The 23,568-nt window shown below is 38.1% G+C and overlaps 1 protein-coding gene across 1 annotated transcript in view; it reads right to left on the reverse strand.

Annotated features, from left to right (window-relative positions):
• The window catches only part of cabp4 (calcium binding protein 4), a 30,663-nt gene extending 10,042 nt beyond the window's left edge, over positions 1–20,621 (reverse strand). Inside the window, exons 1-5 of the mRNA XM_020930591.2 lie at positions 20,566–20,621; positions 19,757–19,855; positions 18,306–18,438; positions 10,840–10,870; positions 9,098–9,241 (exon numbers count right to left, since the gene is read on the reverse strand). Of these exons, the coding sequence (XP_020786250.2) occupies positions 9,098–9,241; positions 10,840–10,870; positions 18,306–18,438; positions 19,757–19,855; positions 20,566–20,621 (463 nt within the window). The remainder of the gene's footprint in view (positions 1–9,097; positions 9,242–10,839; positions 10,871–18,305; positions 18,439–19,756; positions 19,856–20,565) is intronic.
• Between the last annotated feature and the right edge of the window lie 2,947 nt (positions 20,622–23,568).

The raw sequence follows: 23,568 nt of genomic DNA on the forward strand, positions 1-23,568 counted from the left end.
ACCTATGTGTGTGTAATGTGCATGTGTAAATGAAACAAAACACAACTCCAGGTATGTTTTGATGAGAAAACAACATTATAACATACACATATAACATAAAAAATAAAATAAAATAAATAAATCATCCCTTTAATTAAATATAACAGTTTAGCATATAGACTGAACTTAACACATTGGATTGTCCATAAAAGTCCATAAAGTCTAGTTTCAACATGAAGACCAACATTTCTTTGCTTTTTCCTGAGCTTATTTTGATGGTGCTGGGACCACAATTTGTTAATGACAGTAATCACTCGTACCGCCCCCAAGGTAAGGAAAGGTTTGCTCGTTATACTCCAAAAACAATTGTGTATAATATGTTTCTTTCCTTTATTCATATTATCATTTTATCGTTACATGTGTGTAGCCAGGCTGGCACCACCTAGTGCCTCTGCTCAGTTTCATTTCTCTCCAGTGACTAGGTCAGGACTCGGAATACATCAGACTATTTGCAGGAACCCCTCAAGTTGCAGACCGCGCACTGGCCAATCGGCGAAGAGCTATGAAGCCATGACTGGGTCCCTTTTTGTGGTACAGCACAACAGTAAACAAAGCGGTCCAGATGCATGTAGATGAAGCCATACGTTCTGTGATGGCAACGATTCCCGAGATCGAGGATTTAAAGCCGGAACAAAGGGAATGTTTGGTGAATTTTATTAAGGGGAAAGACGTTATTGCCCTTCTTCCTATGGGATTTGGGAAAAGCTTAATATACCAGTTAGTCTCTTTAGCAGTGCATTACATACATCATGACCAAATAGCAGCGGTTGGTGAAATAAAAAAAATACCCACCTACCTTTGAGTGAACAAATCCTAATGTGAATGAATCAGGCTAGTGTGTGTGTACATTACCCTTTAAATGTCCCCCCAAGCACACTTTACACATGTGTCTCTAATGACGCTTCCAAAAATCAGACGTAAATGTGGACAGTATGAAAGTAAGTAAAAAACAAAATAAGAATTTAAGTATGCAAGCACTTACAGTCAATCACCAGAACTTCATTAATAATATAGCTAACTTTGACGAGGTACTTCAGTGCAGTTTTATCATAAACAATGTGAACTAAACCTTGTATTTATTATTTACTTTGTTTTCATGTTATAACTTCTTCATGTCATTACTTTTCTGAACTTCTCGTATCTTTGTGAAATGCAGTATCAATTAGAAAACTTATTAAAATATCTTCATATTTACGAATTACACCAACTGTCTTAATGAACAGCCGTAGCAACAGGTTTGTACCCATCCTCTGACAGTTTTGTTTTGTATATGCTCCAGATAACATACATACATACAAAAGCTTCTTTTTTATGTTACATTTTCTCAAATAAAACTGAGATCTAGAACTTTGTATGGGGAGACTGTGTGTGTGGAGCTGTCCATGGTTCTGAATGTTGGAAGAGTTCAAATGGACAGGTTCATGGTCATGAGATTAATCAACATTCCCTGGGCGTGTGACACTAACCAAAAGCACTTCTCTGTCGACATGTAGAACACGCAGATGTCACTGCACAGTATCAATATATAAAGACACTGCCAGAAGCTGAATGAGCCTGAACTCTTCAACTCTGCACATAAGAGGCCTGTGTAACGTCATGACTACAGAAGAGTCCTGCTCTAGTTCCACTTTTGTTCAGAGCTATATGTTTTTGTTGATAATTTATATAATTTGATCTATTACAGTCTATTGAAAAACAATATCTCAACAGCAAATATTATGTTTTAAATGCAGATGCTAAATTAAGTTTGTTCTGTCTCCCAGGGTTGTTGTTGTTACCCTATCATTTTCAATTTAATCAGGAAATGATAGGGTTAGGAACCATCTGGCCCTGGTCCCAGAGGAGAGCAGCTGAGTTCCACCTCCAACTGTTTCTACTCCCTGATCTGGTGGTATTATTGTTCTTTTCTGATCATCTTAGGCTTGTCATGATAACACGTTTATAGATGATAAATGATAATATTGAAAGGGCACATATTACACTATTATCAGTTTTACCTTATAATATTGTTTCCTCATCCCTGGAATTGTGTTTTGTTTCATTCACATGTTCAAAACTCAAACCCTGAATATTTAGGCTGAGTTTTATCTCAAACTGAAAACACAAAATACAGGAAGTGCTACACTGTGTTCTTAAACTCCATTCAACTTCACTGAAATCATTTGGATAATTTCAGCCCTGTAATTCCTAATTTCTACTGAACTTTAGCTAAAAAGACAGCTGGTAACTGAAACTACCACTACATGACATCACAAGGTGGAACTTTTTGATCTTCGGAGATGTAGACACACCAATGCAGGATTACTCAAACATGTGTGAATGAAACAAACCACAACTCCAGGTCTGTTTTTGAGGAGGCAGCAGCATTATAACATGGCTTAAAGCTGAGGAGAGTCAATTCCGCGTAAAATAGAACCTTGGAACTAAATTATGCCACTGACACAAAAACCCTGTAGCAGGATTATCGCACCAAAATGTAAATGTCTGAATGTATCATTTAAAAAACATGAGCCTCAATGCATGAATAGCAGAACGAAAACACTTTAGTAGTTAGTTTGGAGCTATAATAAATCATGGAAGTTTTTCAGTGTTTCCCACAGGTTTATACAAAGACTAAAGTACAAGCGATCTATCATTTTGTTTTTAGTGTATAAATGTCACTTATTGCCTCTACTCATCGAATAAGCACTGAGTACAGACTAAAAATGGTTGCTTCTATATGTTAATGATAACATTACAAGCATAATTGTTTTACCAAGTTTTTGTTATGGAGGTGAATCTTAGACCAGTGTTTCCCAAATGTTTTTTCTGGGGACCCATATTTTAAAAGTCACAAACCTTCGTGAGCCAAGTCAATAGACATTATTTGTAATTTGTGTATTCAGAAAATAAAGGTGGATTTGACCATTATGGAACATTAATGTGGATATGTTATTAAATCAAATGTATGTAGCCCATTCATTTTTCTTTTCAACATTCAATTGAATCAGCAATATCAGAACAAAATAGTTGATAAAATAATTACAAAAAGATTAGAAATTATACAAAACATGTCTTAACATTTCAGCCTACAAGCAGATCGTGACAAGGTGACCCAAAAAAAAATCTCTTGTGACCCACCTGAGGCCACGATCCAGTCTTTGGGAAACAATGAATTAGACTGCGGAGGCCACTAAAATCTCCTCTCTAAATGGAAAGCACTGGTTATTTATTCAACTCTTTGCAGCTCAAATTTTACTGCAGTCCAGAAAAAATACAAAATATCCCATCCAACAAAAATTGTATGCATGATAAATTCTGAAGCCCACAAATACACTTTCAGCTATTATTTATTGAGCGATATTTACTGAAGTCAATATAGTAATTATCATGAGGGGAATAGTTAATCTGATAAATCTGAATCATGTACTATCCACTGTAATCCTGCATTTTACATCTTGATAGTTTCCACCACTGGGTTAAAGAGCTTGCCAGTTTCCTTCCTCAATTATCAATGAAGAGTAAAATTACCAAATTATTTCCACTATGAGCACAAATGACTGCACAGAAAGGGAGATACTAAATCTATTTCTGGCTAACAGCAGCTGTGTACACTGCTTTATAGTCAGGGAAGACTGGGTCAATATGCAAGATAATAGGCTTGTTACTATCTACATCATCTCAGATTTCTTTACAGTTATCTGTCTAATCCATAATATAGGGGAATTGGCAAGTCTCCCAACAGACATTATGCTCTGGCATCAGTCCAGTAAATCAGTGTTCCAAAAAATGTGACACAAAGATTTTAAAAGGTCGTTCATAGTCACTTAAAGCAGACCTATTATGCAAAATCGACTTTTCACAGCCTGTGACCGTGTTGTAGTTGTTTACGCTCGTAATTTACTCACCCGAAGTTGTGTTTGGAGTGATTCGTGCATTCTGAGCAATCTTTAATCGCTTATTTTCAAGACGCCATTTTGCTGATTAACCCCCGCCACCGTCACAAGCATACACCCACTGTTCCGTACTAACTTCATTATCCACATTTATTTTCTGAATCAGTGATACATGTAGGATTCTGCAGCGTTGTGTAATTTTGGAACAAATTTTTAAAAAATCTGATACTCTGATACACACTTGAGTGATATTTGTCTATTCATCTGAGGCATAGACAACTTCACAACTCTTTGTTATGATGTTTACAGCGACGTCAGCTCCTACACTGCACTTTTCTCATGCAGAAATCAACAAACATGTTTCTTTTATGGAGTCATTTTAGATGAATATTGAAATTTTAAATATCTAAATGATAACATAATGATGCACGAGTGTTGTTTTGCCCTAAATATGTTAAAAATGCATTCTATATAGTTGTTTTTGCAGTAGATTGCATTTGCTGCTGTCAGTCTTTTATTATGTAGACCTGATTAGAGACAGGAAGTTGGCCATATGTTGTTTGCTCTCAGTGGCACATGTGTTCATCCTCTGACATCTGCCTTTTTGTACGGACCTTTGACCTCACTGTCTGTAAGTTGTCGCTTTATACAGATAAGAATTATAATATCCTTGCTCTATTAGCAAAGGACAGTTATTAGAAATGTGATTTTGTTGGAGATTGTGTATTCGTATGTAATGGATTGTGTAGTTAAGCTAACTTCAGTAATATTTTGCACTGTGCAGTTTTTTCTGTTTTGCAGTTTTACTCTGTTTTTGGAACCATTTTTGTGGAGAAATAAATTGGAGCTATGGACACTAGATCCTGACTGTGCAAGTTTCAAAAAAGGGTTACACTTACTGCTAAATTATGTGAGAGACACACAAGGAGAGTGGAAAAAGTATCATAGATCATAACTATATAACAGACATAAGCACAATAGGTCCTCTTTAAAAGACATGTCCTTTTATTCTAATATAAAGTAGTAATTGATAAGTACTTAATTTGTGGATATTAAACACAACCTCAAACTTAAGCAAACATTCAAAACAAAGTAAAGGCTAAACATAGGGAGGGTGTTTTTTGTTTTTTTGTAGGTACACACTGCACCTGCTTTCCTCGGTTCATTAATCAATCTGCACCTAAACGCACAAAGACTCACTACTGCCCTAAAGAAGTGCCTCCTTCTGTCTAAACCTGTGGAGGAAGCGAACATGTAAACAAAACAATGTGTCACAACAAGCAGGGTACTATTCCTGAACCTGTTGACAGGAGTAACACCTGTCTTATGTCTTTTATTCACAAAAAACAAGCTCTGGACTGTGCATTGGAGGTTCCGTAAAATGCTTTTTGTCCAAGGAGATGTTATTGCTTTTTTCTGGAATGTTTCACAGTATGGCATTAAGTTTTCTATCTTCATGGAGACCAAACCAGACCAAGTTACAGGTCAGATCTGTGGAGAGGGGACCCCGCTCACAGTCAGAATGCCTTTTTAATAGGTATTTTTGAGCTATAAAACCACATGCAATTGAATAAATGTAAGGTAGAGCTGTTTAATGTCACACTGTGGAACATATTAGGCTGAGTAATGACATCTCTGTAGAAACAAGAAGGTGACCCCCAAACAAAAAGTTACACAATACACCTTTAAATACTTCAGTATTCAGTATTAATATTGAAACTACTTTATGCCACTGACACACAAAAAAATAAAGCAGGATAATCCCAGTGAACCAGTTTTAAAAATACAGTATCATTAAAAATCCTGAGCTGCAACAAATAAACAGTAGAAAGAATCAATAATAATTAATCCTGGATTTTCCCTTTTCATCCCTCCAGCAGATCAAATCTTATCGTATTTCATTAAAAATAGCAGCTGCCTCCTCACTCACGCTATTGCAACACAAAAATATATTGTCTTTTATCTTTTATTAGCCCTGTTATCATAATTACTACAGTATATAGACTCATTATTCAGTTTATGTTACATGGAACAATAGCTTTTTGAGGGGTCAGTATTTATCTGGAGTACTTTTTCTCTGTAGTAGTGGGAAACGTTTTGGTATTTTTCTGTACTATGATAAAATATGAGCTATAGAGGGTGGAATAAATAACTTCTATGACTCATTACAGATGTAAACTAACTACTAAAGTGATTCATTGTGCTTTTTATCTATTGTAGCTCATGATTCATGTTGGGCATAATCCTGCTCTTGGGTTATTATGTCAGTGGTATAATTTAGTTTCAGAATTATTATTTATCGTCTACGCTTACTTCAGCAATATACAGTATGTCATTTTAAAATTTCATATCGTGACAGACCTAGCTTTCATACACTACCAGTCAAAAGTTTTTGAACACCACACTTTTTCCAGTTTTTCACTCTTTACTGTTTACCAAAAGGTATTCTAAACTTTTGATTCATGAAAGAAGGCACCTTTGGCAGATATAACAGCCGAACACACTTTTTCCAGTAGAAATCAAATATTCTTCTTTTGCAGAAGTTCCCATAAATGTGTGGCACTGGTAGGTTGCTTGGCTTTCACTCTTCTGTCCTGTTCATCCCAAACCAGCTCGATGGGGTTTAAGTCTGGAGACACTGCTGGTCACTCCATGTTTTCAAGTTTGCCATCTTGTTCTATTTTCCTGAAGTAGTTTTGGCAGAGCTTGGACTTGTGTTGGATAATCTTTTATCTTTTTTTTTTTAACCTCTGGCTGTTCAGTTCTTAAATTTGTACCATTTCAAGCCGGTGTCGGCGGCAAGGGGGGAGCATTTGAGGCCCCCCCTAGCGGCCACTGGTGCCCCACCCCCCAGCACAGGCCGTTATTATTACTATTTTAAAATGATTTTGATTGGCGCATTTCACTTCGGGCTGAGGGCACAAACTTTACTGTGACATCAATGACATCAAAGTCTCTGTTTATTTAGTGTAGTGTGATTGGACAACTGTCCTGTCACTCACGTCACGTCACGTCAACCTGCTGCGTCAACTCGTAGCAGCTCCACGATTTGCGGCAGCTGCTACTTTAGCCTAAAGCTCCACACAGGAAATGGCGAGAACAGAGTCAAAGACACTGACAGACCCGCCGCCGGGACCCGGGACTGTCGCCGCCCAGACTCGGGACAGTCGCCGCTGGGACCCGGAACAGTCCCCGCCGGAACCCGAGACAGTCGCTGCCGGGACTGGGGCAGTCGCCACCGGACCGGGGCTCTCGCTGGTGCCGCCGGGGCCAGGGCAGTCGCTCTCTGCTCTACCCGCCTTTGCCCGCTCGTTTCTGGGTGTAAAAGTTTGACCTGAGCATAGCGCGCAGAGGCATAATTCTACCTGGTGTCCTGGTGCTGATATGGACTGACCGTAACTTTCAGATTTAAGTGGGAAGTGGGATTAAGACTAATTTTACAACCGCTCGTGCACTCGGCTCCCGGACCTCGCGTCACGGACCAGACTGGACCAGGATTTGGACCAGTTTGATCTCTTCATATTGGACAACAGACTTTTGGAAACAGAACCAATGGGACAGTGGATAAAGGAAACATTCTGCTTCAGTCAGCAGATCTGAACTTGGAATAAATGAGCTCGCGGGTGCGATGGAGCTGCTCTGGTTGTTCTGTCGTGTGCTGTAGGAGCGGCATCTGTGTTCATGTCTCTTGTAGTTTTACTGACGTTGTTGGGTCTGGGTATGAGCGGCGTGTTACGTTGTGTTGTTGCTTAAAATTTGCCCTTGGCTGTTCATTGTGCTCTGATCGATATTGTTCAGCCACTAGTAACCAAAATGTCTGTTTCTGGTATTTGTTATAATACTACAGCCTATATATATAATACTTATATTATTCATAATATATTTATAATTTTGGCCTTAGTGCCCCTCCCAAAAATTATACCCCCAGCCGCCACTGGTCCTGTTTTAGTCCTGGTTTAGTCCTGGTTTAGTCCTGTTTTAGTCCTGGTTTAGTCCTGTTTTAGTCCTGGTTTAGTCCCGGTCCCTCAAGTCTCAGGTCTGGACAGGACTGGACGGCGCACCCTCGCGTACCACGTTCACTGCAGCCCTGGTGCTGTCCGATGCGTGACTATTTCTAGTTCAGGGGTGTTTTTGACGAGAGGCTGTTGTTTAATGTTTACAACCAGTGGCAGGACTTATTGTTTTTTAATAAACCTCAACCTTTTATAATTGTCTTGTGTGCGTATCGTCTACCACACAGCCTCAACAACTATTGCAGCTAATAATAATAATTTTAATATAATAATGATAATATTAACAACACATAATTAGCCTAATACTGTTAAAGAAAAACGTGTTTGATAGCATGTCTGCTGTGTATGACTCCACCGTGTTAAAATATTTCTCAAATGGCAGTGCCCCCCAGTAGATGTGCTCTGACGCCGACTCTGTTTCAAGCTCTTTATTGGACTTGCACGACTTGAATTGCAATAAATAACTGGACAATTTTTGCCTGATTCATCAGCCGGTTTCACTTCGTAGAAACCGTCTGACCTTGCAGCACTAGAATTCATTCGCTCGACATTAGACGGGTACTTTTTTTATTTAACCAATCACTGCTATTTGGTCGTGACATATGTAATGCACTGCTAACGGGGCTAACTGGTATATTAAGCTTTTCCCAAATCCCGTAGGAAGAAGGGCAATAACGTCTTTCCCCTCGATAAAATTCACCAAATAATCTCTTTGTTCCGGCTCTAAATCCTTGATCTTGGGAATCGTCACCAACACAGAATGTATGGCACTTCGCTGATTGTCTGATGCCCGGACTCGCACTTCCAGGGTTTTCTAGTGCAGGGGTCTCCAACCTGTAGCTCGGGAGCACCCAGTAGCTCTCCACCCCCTTCCAAGCAGCTCACCAAGGGATTTCAGAATTATATGTACTACTGAATATCTAAAATTGTATTGCCATTGTAAATGTATAATTTTGATGCCTAACTAAATAAATAAAAGGATAATGGTTTGTGGTTTATAGGGATTTAACTGTACTCCATCTAAGGCTTGTCATGCAGCTTAAATGTTCTAAATTTCTTGTGAACACTCAAATGATTAGCTTTCTGGCATTTTTGTTTGGTAAAAGTAGCTCACTGGAGGAAAAAGGTTATATTAATTAGTATTCATATTGACAAACCAAAAATACTCACATCTCATCTTGATTTGTTGGATGATCTCAATGAGCTCCATCTCTGTTGGCATGTAGCCCATCGTCCTCATGCAGTCTGCTATGTCCTTGTAGTGTATGTAGCCATCTGCGTCATAGTCAAACTCCTTAAAAGCTTCCTGCAGCTCTGTTTAACACAAGTGACAGTGCAAGTTTCTCCTCAGAAAAATGGTGACATTATTATTTGTTCTGAGCACTTTCATTTCTCTGAAAGTTTGGAGTGCGCCGTAATGGATTTTGTAACTTCCAAGAAAGTGCACATATTAATAATGGACAAAATGTCTGTTGCCTCTAAACAAAATAAGCAATAATGTGATTGTATTTTTAATAAGGGAAATACTAGTCATTTATGAAGCTTTGTTACAGACTAGCAATTTATCAACGTCAAAGTTATTACTACTTGCCTGGGCAGCCAAAACCACATGCTTTTACAACTCTAAAGGGTTTTGTAACTTCTGAGAGAGTGCATATATTAATACTGGTTAAAAAGTTTGTTGCCTCTAAACAAAATAAGCAATAATGTGATTCTGTTTCTAATGAGGAAAATACTAGTCATTTATGAAGCTGTGCAGCTGACTAGTCATTTATCATGCGCTTGAATTTATTACTGCTTGCCTGGGCAGCCAAAACAACATGCTTTTACAAAACAGCACAATTTAAACAGAGTGGGAGGAATTGCTGTAGCACTAATAGGGATGTAATATCTCAATCTCACTGTATGATATTTATTGTGATATTATGGAGAAGCTAAAAGAAAGAAACGTATTCTAAACATTTGATTCATGACAGTGTCCACCTTTGGCAGATATAACAGCTGAACACTCTCGTGGCTCATTCTTTTTACAATAGAAGTCAAATATTCTTCAGAATGTTCTTCCCAAGTTTGTTGCAGAAGTTCCCATAAATGTGTGGCACTTGTAGGTTGCTTGGCTTTCACTCTTCTTTCCAGTTCATCCCAAAACCAGCTCGATGGGGTTTAAGTCTGGAGACTGTGCTCCATGTTTTCAAACTTACCATCTTATTATTTTTTCCTGAGGTAGTTTTGGCAGACCTTGGACTTGTGTTTTGTTTTCTTTTATCTTTTTTTTTAAACCTCTGGCTGGTCAGCATTTACCTTTTGTACCATTTCAAGCTATTTATTGGACTTGAATTATAATAAATAACTGGAAAAATTAGGGTGTTCTAAAAGCTTTTACCAGTGGTGTACATCGATATAATTCAGGCATTAAGGGGCTTGAATAACTTGAAAAGACTTCAGTGTGAATCATTACTGTCATAATCCAAATTATTAGGATTTAAAAGTGCTTAATAACAGCTATTGTATCATGTAGTCTGCATTGAAATGAAGCAATGTTATTTTCTGATCCATGTTATAATGTTGTTTGAAATCACTATTCCAACTTGTGATGCAATGTTAAAAACACTCCACTCTGTTTTTAAAGTTCATACACCTCCCCTAGAATCATTTGGATGATTTCAGCTCTAGAGTTTCCAGTCAGTAAAATAAAGAAAATGAAAATGCCATCTTCATGACATCACAAGGTGGAAGCTGTGGAGATGTAAACAAAACACATCTCCAGGTATGTTTTTAAGGTGGAAACAGCATTATAACATAGCTTGAAATGCGCATGTCAATTTTGCGGACTATAGGACCTTGTAATTCGACGGATTGTGACTGACCACGATATTATTGTCAGAGTTATTGTTGCATCTCTATTCTCTTACCATCCAGCTCTTCTGGCATGAGCTCTCTCTCCTGTGTCGCAAAGGAAAAAAGAGAAGAACAAAGAATAATTACGAGGCAGCGTGAGGACTGAAATCAGGACGCCTTAAATGTGGCTAACTCTCTGGAGGATACCTCAGCAATAATCTTTTTTTGACCACCAAATTAGAATAACACGCGTATCATGTCTACACCGGCACATACTGACAGTGCACTCTAATGGGATTTCACCCGCCAACATGTCTTTCTAATTTGCAGAATGAGACAGTACTGCCTTCTCCTGGGGGGATCGGGCACGGAGCCAAGTTATTTGAGATAGACCCCTATACAGACTGCACATGACAGCGAGCAGCGCAGACCCATACAATATGCATTTACCTAACACAAATTTGCATGCAGCCCAGTAGCTCTACCTTGTTTTGACATTTGCTCTGGGTGATGCTGTCGACTTCTCTGCTCTCACTTTTGCTCGCGCTTTCAGGGATGTTTGAGCCGGGAGCATGAGACCAAATCAGCAGCCGCAGGTTTAGAGAGCGAAATACAGGTTGGTGTCCACAGATAACCTTGAATTTACCTTCAAGGGCCAATTTTATGATGTTTTCTGACCTGCTGTAATGTCGTTTCCTCATCAAAAACATGCCAAGAGTTGTGGGAGATGACGACAGAGAAATAATCCAGGATTACTCGAATACATGTGAATGAAATCTACAAGTACAGCACCACCAAGTCATATACAGGTAAACCTCCATCGACTCATATGCAGGTACACCTCCACCTCCACCGAGTCATCTACAGGTACACCTCCACCGCTACCAAGTCATATACAGGTACATCTCCACCGAGTCATACACAGGTACACATACACTGAGTCGTATACAGTTACACCTCCACCGAGTCATATACAGTTACACCTCCACCGCTACAGAGTCATATACAGGTACACCTCCACCTCCACCGAGTCATCTACAGGTACACCTCCACCATTACAGAGTCGTATACAGGTAAACCTCCACCGACTCATATGCAGGTACACCTCCACCGTCACTGAGTCATATAGAGGTACACCTCTACCGAGTCATATAGAGGTACACCTCTACCGAGTCATATAGAGGTACACCTCTACCGAGTCATATAGAGGTACACCTCTACCGAGTCATATAGAGGTACACCTCTACCGAGTCATATAGAGGTACACCTCTACCGAGTCATATAGAGGTACACCTCTACCGAGTCATATAGAGGTACTCCTCCACCGAGTCATATACAGGTACTCCTCCACCGAGTCATACACAGGTACACATACACCAAGTCGTGTACAGGTACACCTCCACTGCCACCAAGTCATATACAGGTACATCTCCACCAAGTCATATACAGGTACATCTCCACCAAGTCATATACAGGTACATCTCCACCAAGTCATATACAGGTACACCTCCACCGAGTCAAATAGAGAAACAACTCCACCACCACCAAGTCATCTACAGGTACACCTCCACCAAGTCATCTACAATACACCTCCACCGAGTCATCTACAGGCACATCTCCACCGAGTCATCTACAGGTACACCTCCACCAAGTCATATACAGGTACACCTCCACCGCCACTAAGTCATATACAGGTACACTTCCACCTCCACCGAGTCATATACAGGTACTTCTCCTCCACCACTGAGTCATAAATAAATAATAATGAAATCATGTTTTTGATGAGGTAACAACATTATAAAACTCTTAAAGCTCACAGAAGTCAATTTTGTTTATTATAGGAGCTTTAATCAAGCTGAATTTTTGTATTAATAATAAATAATCTGCTGCTGAATGCGTGAACTGTTCTGATTGATTGTATTTATCCTCAAGCTATTTCAGAGCATCTTAGAAAAACATTTTCAGCATTGAACTGTCAAATGCTCTGAAGAGTCGTAATAAAAACAATGTCATTATTTGTAGATAGAATTAACCAGCTAAGCTAAAACTATTTGTCAATGAGAGCAAAACACATGCACGCGTAACCCTTTAATGCCTCTGTAAACGAGCGTGCTGTTCGACATACTGGAATTAGATCAATACACAGAGACACAATGAGTCTGAAGACTAGAAACAAGCCCGACTGCCAAAAAATAAAAGATTACGTAACCATGGACTTTGAATTGAACAAAAAGCTTTTCTCTTTTATAATCTGAATGAAAAAAACTACATTTGACATATTGAACCCATTTTGCTGAGATAATCTTCCTTGCGCTAAGTGAATTAAAAGCCCTGAGTAATGCCGCTTCTTTAAGTCTGTTTTTCAAGGAAGAATCAGTGGAATAGATGCGTGGAGCAATATTTTTCCTAATATATTTCAATGCCAGAGAGGCTAATGCATAATTCATACAAGGTCAACTTGCTGAGGTCCGCACTATTTTCAGGATAAGGAGAAGCTCTCACTGTTTATTCGGATGCTGCTTGCCATGACAGATGCTTATTCACTGTACGAGTATAATACGGCCAACAAGGTTAAAACGCAGTGCAATCCTATAGACTCATACTGCTTCATTTTACTTCCCTTTTATACCGTTCGTGTCATGTTCATGAGTTTCCTTATTATTTTATCATTCAGTACCTGCTTTTATTTTTTGGTTATTTCTGTAATCCTTAAATTTAGACATGGACAAACTTTATTGATCCTCAAGGGAAATTATTTGGACACAGTCGCTCACACATGATAGTATTATAATGAAAAAAAGCAACAATAATTCTAAATAAGTAGCAAAAAGAGCAAGAAACTGGTGTCAAATAAGGCATAATGATATGTGTAAGTGTACAAGTAAGGGCGTAAATAATCATAAGGAGAAATAGTTGTATGGAGTATAAAACAAATCAAATGTGTTTTTGAGTTTTCCTACTGTCATGGTTCATGTTTTGTTTTTATTGTTTTGCATAATTTGGTGTTTTTTATTCCTTTAGTTTATGTCCTATGTAATTTGACATTTGTCCTGTCTGCTTGTGTTTTTCAATTTGATTGTCATTTATAGTGAAGAACTTTCCAAGAGCAGTCCTGCGTTTTGGGTCCTCCTTCTGTTTTAAATGTCCTATATTATGCAAAATTGTCTCTTGTAAGCTTTTGGCCATGTTATATTTTTGTTACCGCATCAAAACCCTACCTCGAATTGTGTTTTATTTCATTCACCCATTTTTGAGTAACCCTTTATCATTAGTCTGTCTACATCTCCAAAGCTCAGAATGCTCTGTTCCACTTTGTGATGTCATGTAATGGCAGTTAACAGCTACTTTTTACATTTAGTTCAGTGGAGATTGGCAATTTAGACAGTGCAAAAACACAGTGGAGCACTTGATGTATTGCCAAATATATAGTATTGAAAATAATAATAATACAGTATTGATATCATGGGCTTCTGTATCGATATATCGCCAAGGGTATTTTTAGATATATTTTACTAAATTATTTTGTGTAAGAGCTACAATTGTGTTGACATTTTCACTGTTTTGATGAGTAAAATGGGTGTTTTTCAGATTAACTTTGCACAAACTTAGTGGCCTTAGTAGACTTTTAGCATGATTTACCATGATTATCCTTTTTTCCCAAACTGTATTGAATTGATTTGAAATATATATTGTATCGAATCATATTGGCTCGAAAGTGCACTTTATCGAAAAACGTAGCGTATCCAGACCTATGTACCGAGGTATGTATCATATTGGCAGTATCGAGGTATGTATCATATCGCCAATTTCTTAGTGATACCCAACCCTAATCACAAGGTGGACATACAGTGTTTTCCCTTTGAGAGAAGAACTCAGCCTAAATATTCAGAATTTGTGAGTTAAACATGTTTGAGTGAAACAAAACACAACTCCAGGTATGTTTGTGATGAGGAAACATTACAATATTGATCAGAAAATAGCCTAATATGGCCCTTGTTAAATCCTGAACATAATAGGAGGACTGCAGCTTTCCTCATTTAAGCACCCTCAAATGGACAAGGGCATATTTAAAAGGCATATTTAGATACAAGGTCAACAAGATAATTGGATTTTTTTCATCCAGGATTAGGATAGCATGGAGCAGACTCTTTAATTCATCCCCTCCAATGTGCCTATTAACTGTTAATTTCATTCTGTCTGGTTTCGTATGGGCCATTGAGCAGCGGCCCACTGTGCTGTGATGCGTGTAGGCACATGTGAGCGCAACATGATACACACATATGAGACGGCCTTTCAGAAACAGCCTACAGTCAGATTGGATGTTAATGTTATCTTCTCTCGTTCTTATCTGTATCTGTCTGCTGTGCCTATCTGCCATGTCAGTGCATCAAATGATCTCAGCGTGGACTGGGAATCGCAGGGTTCGTTAATGATATCACAAGCCACATATCATGCATGAAATCCTAATGCCACAGTATGCCTATATTACACTTGTTAGCCTGTGTGTGATTATTTTAATCTAAAGACAAATACATTTTTATAACAATATTATTTTGGTAAACCACATGTGAATATCTATCTATCTACACAGCAAAAACTGGACTGTTAATACTGACTCTCACAGAATCAATTTTTATTATTTTCAATCTGTTCTAGAGTTGATTTAACATTTCTGGAAATGTTAATTAAGTAACACTCGACCAAAGTTCCTCTTTAACCCCGAAATCAAGAGTTAAATTAATGTTTTGAGAGTAAATGGACAACACCTTGTAGGGTTATTCTGATTTAGTTAAACAACACAAAGAGGTGTTTTATTTTTACGCTTTTTTATAGTTAATTTAAGATGAAATTCTGCACAAAACTGGTTCAAACTGGTCTTCTCTTGTGGGAGTTTTGAAGTGGTGGGTGAGAGGTGCCAAATTAACACTAAGGAAAGTTGAATTAACATGAAGAGAAGTTGAATTAACACTAGTGGAAACTGAATTAACAATAGAGGAAGTTGACTTAACACTAGTGGAAGTTGAATTAACACTAAGAGAAGTTGCATTAACCCTGAGGGAAGTTGAATTAATACTAAGGGAAGCTGAACTTCAGCCATATCAATTCTGGCAAATAACCCCAACTCAAACCCCCATTTGTCTTTCAAATAGTTAAAATAACACTTTTTTTGTGTTAAAAACAACTCTTTTTAACCCTCCAGTTTTTGCTGTGTACTTGATATCTGTAGTTGGTTGTCATTGTTGGCTGCTCTTGTTTTTTTAAATAAAAAAAAAGAGTTAACTAAGAAGTTCAGCTGCTGTTCAAAGAACAGAACTTAAGGACTATGGGACTGGATGTGAGTTGAGCAGTTTTTTTTCCTGTATTCATCCTGTATCCAGACCTTTTACCACAATGCAACAGGCTTTCTTCACCAAATATAACAGAAGCCGTTTAAGAGGAAACACTTTGGGGAATTTGGGAGTCTCATCACAGACTGAGGCTCAGAAGAGGCTTTCCTGTTGTGCCTCCAGAGCTCACCTGGCTCCCCCTGGAGGCTGCTGTGATGCTGCGGGACACAGAGAAAGCAGAGGAGGGACGTTTTTGTTCAGAGGGCTAATACTCTTCTTAAACTTCCCTTCTTAAACACCGGATCTGAAGACTCTACCTGTTGAGCACTGAGACTTTTGTTTCAGCTTTCGTATTATTACTGTATTTTACTGCTCAGTGTGCTTAAATTGCCTCTTGGAGACGAATAAAGACATTTGATTTGCACAATCTTTAGGCTGTACTATCAATCAACACAAGTATCCAAGCTAAGTTCATTCTGTGTTGGCAACAATTCCCGAGATCGAGGATTTAAAACTGGAACAAAGAGGATGTTTGGTGAATTTTATCAAGGGGAAAGACATTATTGTCCTTTTTCCTACGGGATTTGGGGCATTACATATGTGAAGAGCAAATAGCAGGGACCGTTGAGCGAATGAATCCTAATGCTGCAAGGTCAGACGGTTTCTATGAAGTGACACCGGCTGATGAATCAGGCTAAATGACATTGGCATCACACTTACTCCTTGTTATTGAACTTCAGTTTGATATTATTAGTATGACAACACCAGTATCCTGTTATGTATTTTGCAACCCTGATCCTCAACTTGCTCTATTTTTAACTGGACCAAACGGAGAATGACATTGCACCTGTTTGAAAAAGTTATTAATATACTTGTATCTATGACTCAGGGTAACAGCCAAATCACTGTGTCTCATATCCCGTGGATGTGATGTCGTCTTCTCTATCTGAGCTTTAACAACTCCAGACCTGGCACGGCTCAGTGGGAACACGGCTGATAAATGCAGAGCGGTGAGGTAAGCCATGGCAAACTGACAGAGAACATCAAGGACAGGATGAGAGGCCTGGCTCATAAACTACTTTAAATTAATCACTCTAGACCTCTGATAATTGAGATGTACAGCAGAAAAGCTCAGAAATAATGCATAAAGTGTGAGAGGTTAAGGACTACATTCATACCATGTTCTATACAACTTCAATTTTTACTTATACATTTATATAATTATGCCAGTCTCTTGTTATTTTTGCTACTTATTTTGAATTTATTACCATTTATATTTTGCTCTTTGTCATTATAATATATTGTACTGAGTCTATAATAATTTCCCAGTCTAAGTCTAAAATCCTCTTTTCTGAAATAAACGTACAGAAAGCCCCATTCCCATGTGCATTGTGAACTAAACTATCTGATGGAAGTTTAATAACCGGATGAGCTTATGCAGTGGTACTAGTCTAGCTTCATAATTGCCTTTTATCTGCTGTAATTTAAAAACACACGTAACATGATGACTGTGTTCAAGACTTGATTTTCTCAAGTGGATTATTGAATGATGTGAGATAATTTCATGTTCCAATGAACTGCACTGTGCACTGTATTGACTTTCACTGCTTCAGTTCTCTCTATTCATTAGAAATTACCAGCTTGTGAACAGGGCACGCTTGGTTTATCCCGCTTTTGTCAAAGTAGCATAACCTCTTTATAGTTTAAGGTTTTCTAGGATGATTTAAAAATTTGATTAGATTAGAATGGATTTAAAAATATTAAACTCTTTTTTTATTTTTTGACAATTTTCTGGCTCCAATGGATAGGTTTACAGAGATTTGTGTAATGCATGTACAGGAAGCATACTAAAAATATATTTTATATGCATAACACGATGGGGGTGGGAATAAATTAGTGCTAGTGCATCCCACTCCCACCTGTAGTCCCTTTTGCTTAGGGACTACAGGTGTAAATTAGCATTAATGCTGTAACCTGCACCAGCATTTTTCCTATGACTTCTGTCTTGGTTAATGTATTGTTGTGCACTCTCCCTGTACAAAAAATCATACCATTTAAAGCAAAGAGACTTTCATTTTAAGACATTTTGTATATAGGATAGATTCAAAGTCTTTCCTTTCTTGGATATGTATGACAAATGATCCTAGATTAATGCTCAAAATAAACACATCATTCATTCAATTACTGAAAGCTGTTTGTGATGTTGAACTGACCTGGCCAAAGAGTTTATTGAGGAAGGCGACGTAGGCAGCTGCCACCACGGAGCTGTTACTGAGGCTTCTCTTACCACGCCGTTGTTTTTGCCCTTCTGCATTTTTCTCCTGAGACGAGGATGGAGACTTTGTCCTGAAAAATATTAATACAAAATATCTTCATCACAGCCATAGACTGTGTGGACAGAGCTAACCAGGCTCCACTGATTCTATGAATTAACTCTATGACTCTACAATGAAAATGTGTTGCCCATGTCTCTGTGACTGCTCTACATGATCCTGGTGTTTCTATTTCACTATTTTCTCCATTAATAAATTCCTACTCCTAATATGGAGCTGGCTTCAAATTCACTCTTATAACTGCTAGCACTGTGAGCTTCATTTGACTGAAGCTGAACTCTATGGGCGACGTCACACTCCTTTATCGCTCTGTCACACCTTGATGATTTAGCCAGTGTATGCTGACATACCAGAATTTCCCTAACACGCTGGCATATGCTGAACTATTGATTTTTTTTTTGTTTTTTGGATGTATACATAGCGTATTTGTAATGAGTTGGACATATATATAACATATTAGTAACTTATATAGAAAGTTTTGATAACTTATATATAACTTGTACCAACTAATGCTTAGTGTGTTGCCAGCATCCACAGCTTATCCCCAATGACAGTCTAACTTGTGCAGAGCAAGCCTATAAAAAGGCTGATGCTCGACAATACATTATTGCACTAGATATCACAGTAGCAACATTAATCAGCATCATGCCAAAGACAACTCCTAACCATTAAATCTGGAGGAGCATTTTTATATGCCAATTCCCCTACAAGCAGCTAATACACCATTATACGGAAGCTATAAGTTAGAAACACGTTCAGTAGGTTCTGTGGTCGTCAGAACATGTCAAATACGTCTGCATACCTCAATAAATTTGACATAAGTTACACATAGATTCAAAGCACGTTACTCATAAGTTATGGGTACACTAGACATTATCTCAGTGTATTTGGACTTACGAGTAACTTACAATTAACGTGTGTGAAAGTGTTTCAATGACCGCATAACTTACCTACAACTTGTGGCCCATGTATGAAGGACGTGTAAGCAAACCCTGACATACGTCTTTCTTCAGCACGCTCAAAATGTTTCGACGACCTTCCCATATGTAGATGTATGCCAGCATGCTTCAATGTACTCATAACTTATACAAAACTTACCTATAAGTTATCTGACGCCAGGGTATTTGCTAAATTTATGAGTGACAGCAACTTTAGTCCAGTTCTTTGTACCGTTTATGATCACAGCTACTGCATTTGAGTTTTTGTATAAGAACATACACACCGTTTAATGGCATTAGATTCTTAGGTGCGTGCTGTTACTGCTGTACCCCTCCACGCAGCAGAGCGCTTGTCTTAATGATTGTTGATTAGATTGAGAGAAAGATAATAACCAGAATTTTTTGGAGAGGCTGAGCTGAAGGGCCTTGTTTTTGAATCTCCCAGCGGTGGGTGACCTGCCAGCTGCTGTGCCCCTCCCTCGTGGTGACGTGCTATGAGAGGAAAAAAAAAAAACAGATTTGTTGGTCTTGAATAAGAATGGCTCCTGCAAATCATAAAAAACTACTTTACTAAATTAAGTTTTTTGAGATAACAGCTTTTCATTCCTTAACAAATAAAAGTAAATTGTTTTAATAAAGTGTTTTATTACAAGAAAAACAACTCTTCAACCATGATGATAACTATTAACTATTTAGTAGTGGGTCCGTCACCTGTTTGACTCATGTTTTTTCAGTATGGCATTTATTTATTTAACTATCTCCAAGGAGACAAGCACACATTACCAGACCAAGTTACAGGTCAGATCTGTGGAGAAGTAGACTCACTGACAGAAGTAATGCATGTTTTTGTGGTAGTTTTGGGGAAAAAAAAAACACCTGTAATGGAAAAAATGCAAGCTATTTGTTTGATGAAATACTGTGAAACATCTCAGGCAAAGCAGATGGCGAACCCTGTTCCAGAAAAGTTACACAGTGCACTTTTAATATTACATTTTACTATATGAAAGTATTACCTTGAGACAGAATAGAACAAGATAAAATTGTGAAAACAGAGTTGGCAGCTATTCTCCGCTATCACAAAGATTTATCTGTATGTCGTAAAACTGTGGGCTGTATAAAGACAAAATGTCCCAGGTATTTGCAGCCACTGAAGTGAACTAAATCATGTATTTATTAAAGTACGGGAGCATTGTCTCACTGACCTGGTCGATGTGGAGGGTCGAATATCTGGTCCTCCTTTTGTACTTTTTACAGACATCTGAAGAAATAGTAAAATGATTATTTAAATGGCCTAGAATATGTAAAAAATTTATTCATACACGGACAGGAAACAGGTTTTGTATGAGAGAAAAATAGTTGAGGTGGTGTCTGATGAAATTTACCTGTATTACCTGTAAATATTCTATTTGAGATGTGAACAAGCCACTACCATGTAAAAGGAACCTACATGTTTAAAAAACCCAGATTCAGAACCAAGGTGATGGAGTGAAGCATTACTGTGAAAGGAGTAAATTTATGGAATAGTCTTGACAAAGATATAAAAGAATCAAGTACAAGGATTGTATTTAAAAAACACATAAAATCCAGTGAAATGTGTATGTATGAAAAAAGAAAAAAAAGTTGTGCATAATAGTGAAGATTTCTGTTTGCAATTGTTTAATCATTGTGACTGAACTGAAATGAACTGATTTGAAATGTTTTAAAGTAACTATCGGTGTTGATGTTTTGTCTGGAAAAGGGAAAAGCAGATAACATAAAATTACTCTTCTTTCTGCTCCTTGTGTGTCTTTTTGTACTTTATGAATTAAATAAATAAACAAATAATAAAATAATAATCAAACCTTTCTGTTCCTTCCTGCATGAATATGAAGAAAAATGCATTTGTCAAAGGTCCGCAATCTGCTTGTCTCCATGGAGATGTTCCATGGTATGACATTAAATATATCTAGCTTTTATTTTTTGCAAAATACAATAATTCCTTCTGTGAATAGGGGTGACTCTTCACAGATCTGAATTATAATGTAGAGTAATGCTGTAACCTGCTTGTTTCCATTGTGACAGAGGTTTAATCTATACTGTGGAACATTCTAGACCAGGGCTCATCAAACTAAGGCCTCTGAGTCAACTCCGGCCCTCCATGCCCCTTTAACCAGCCCCCTCATCTCCTCTGCCCCCCACCACTTGAACTGGCCCCATGAGGCAATCCTCAACAGTTGTCATGGCCGATTTATTGCAATTATTTTTTGGCAAATAATAACAAGTTTGCATCTTGTATTTGTATTTGTATTATATTTTGTTGATTTTTTCAGTAAAAAATATATATTTATCTGAAGTATATATATTTAAAACTTGCCGCTGAATATTCATCACCTGACAAGCTCGAGATCAAACTGTGACTGTCAACGCTGCACAGATTACTGTAGTGCAATTAAGGACAGCAAAATGACGAGTGTTAAAGTATGAAAACTTGACAGATAGTGCAGAGTTTTCAAAGAATAGGGGACGACTGATTATTTTGTAAGGACAGTGCAGTTTGTCTAATATGTAAAGAAAGTGTGGAAGTTTTCAAAGCATATAATCTGCGTCATCAGGGTCATAAAATTCTGTTATACGGGCAACTCCGATCACAGCCAGGAGCGATAATGTGGCCCTCAGAGAAAAAAGTTTGGTGACCCCTGTTCTAGACAAAGCAATAACATTTCCATGGAGACAGACAGGTGTGAGACTCTCCACTAGAAATGTCACGCAGGGCACCTTCAAAAGCAGACACACCTAACATGAAGACATGAAGTACATATGATCAACAGTTGATAAGAAAAATACTAGTTCTCATAAAAACATCAAAGGAGGAACCAACCCAAAAAAAAGCCCAAAAACGGATGACCAAACTCATGTCTAGACAGTCAGTCCATTTGAGCGTCAGATTTATGTTGTGTCACGGCGCTGTGCAGTTTGGATCATCAGTGTTTGATGATGAATGCCTCTTCCTGGTTCAATGTGCCAATGTAACAGTCCAGCTCTGCACAGCTCATAAGGAGACCCCAGAGATGTTATCCAGATCTGCTTCAGGAAGTACTGCTACGGTCATATACAGACCCTATACAAAGTAATGAGTAGAGACAGGACTGGGCAGTACTTTAAAGGTCATATATTACACTAAACTGACTCTTGTGAGCTTTAAGCCATGTTAGAATGTTGTGACCTCCTCATAAACGAACGTGGAGAATCAGTGTTGATTTATTCATTTTTTAAAATAAAACCAAAAATAAGAAAACAAAAAGACTCCAAGACCAAAATGAAAAAACAGATAATGATTAGTTTTTTTCAGTTTTCGAGCTTGTGTTTCCCATTTCCATGACAAACTGCCATGACTGACTGAACCAGGACTAAACCAGGACTGAACCGGGACTAAACCAGGACTGAACTAGGACTGATCCCAGGACTGAAGCAGGATTAAAAGAGGACAAAAACAGGACTAAATCAGGTCTAAACTAGATCTAAACCAGGACTAAACCAGAACTGAACCAGGACCAAACTGGAATTGAGACCGGGATCAAATCAGAACCCAACTGGGACTGAGACCGGGACCATAATGGGACCAGAACAGGACTTAGACCGGGCCTGAGACCGGGACCAGACCAGGACTGAGGCCCAGGACTGAGACTGGTTTAGTTCTGTTTAGACCTGGTTTAGTCCTGTTTTAGTCCTGTTTTAGTCCTGGTTCAGTCCTGGGATCAGTCCTGGTTCAGTCCTGGTTTAGACCTGGTTTAGTCCTGGTTTAGTACTGTTTTAGTCCTGGTTTGGCATCACCGTTTAAGTCAAGGAAACAGAAAACGGCCGTTATCCATTTTTTCCATTATTCACTTAAACACAAAATCAAAAACTGAAAAAACAAATCGTTATCTATTTTTTTCATTTTGGTTTTGGAGACAAATAATGAAGAAAACTGTTGATTTTTAATTTTCTTATTTTTGGTTTTATTTTGAAAAACGAATGAACGAATGATACACGGATTATTCTGGAGTTGTCTTTTGGGTTTGTGTATTAAACTTGAATGAAAATGAAACAAAACAGAACTCAAGGTATGTTTTCAATATGGATACAACATTATAACATAGATCAGAACATAGCGTAACATGAGCCTTACATTACACTGTTAAATACGGCCGTCTATGAGCAATCTCAGCTCCCAGTGGACCCGTGAA

Source organism: Boleophthalmus pectinirostris, unplaced genomic scaffold, assembly GCF_026225935.1.
Source record: "Boleophthalmus pectinirostris isolate CB_2022bp ecotype Guang Dong unplaced genomic scaffold, ASM2622593v1 HiC_scaffold_22, whole genome shotgun sequence".
In the NCBI taxonomy this organism is placed as follows: Eukaryota; Metazoa; Chordata; class Actinopteri; order Gobiiformes; family Gobiidae; genus Boleophthalmus; species Boleophthalmus pectinirostris.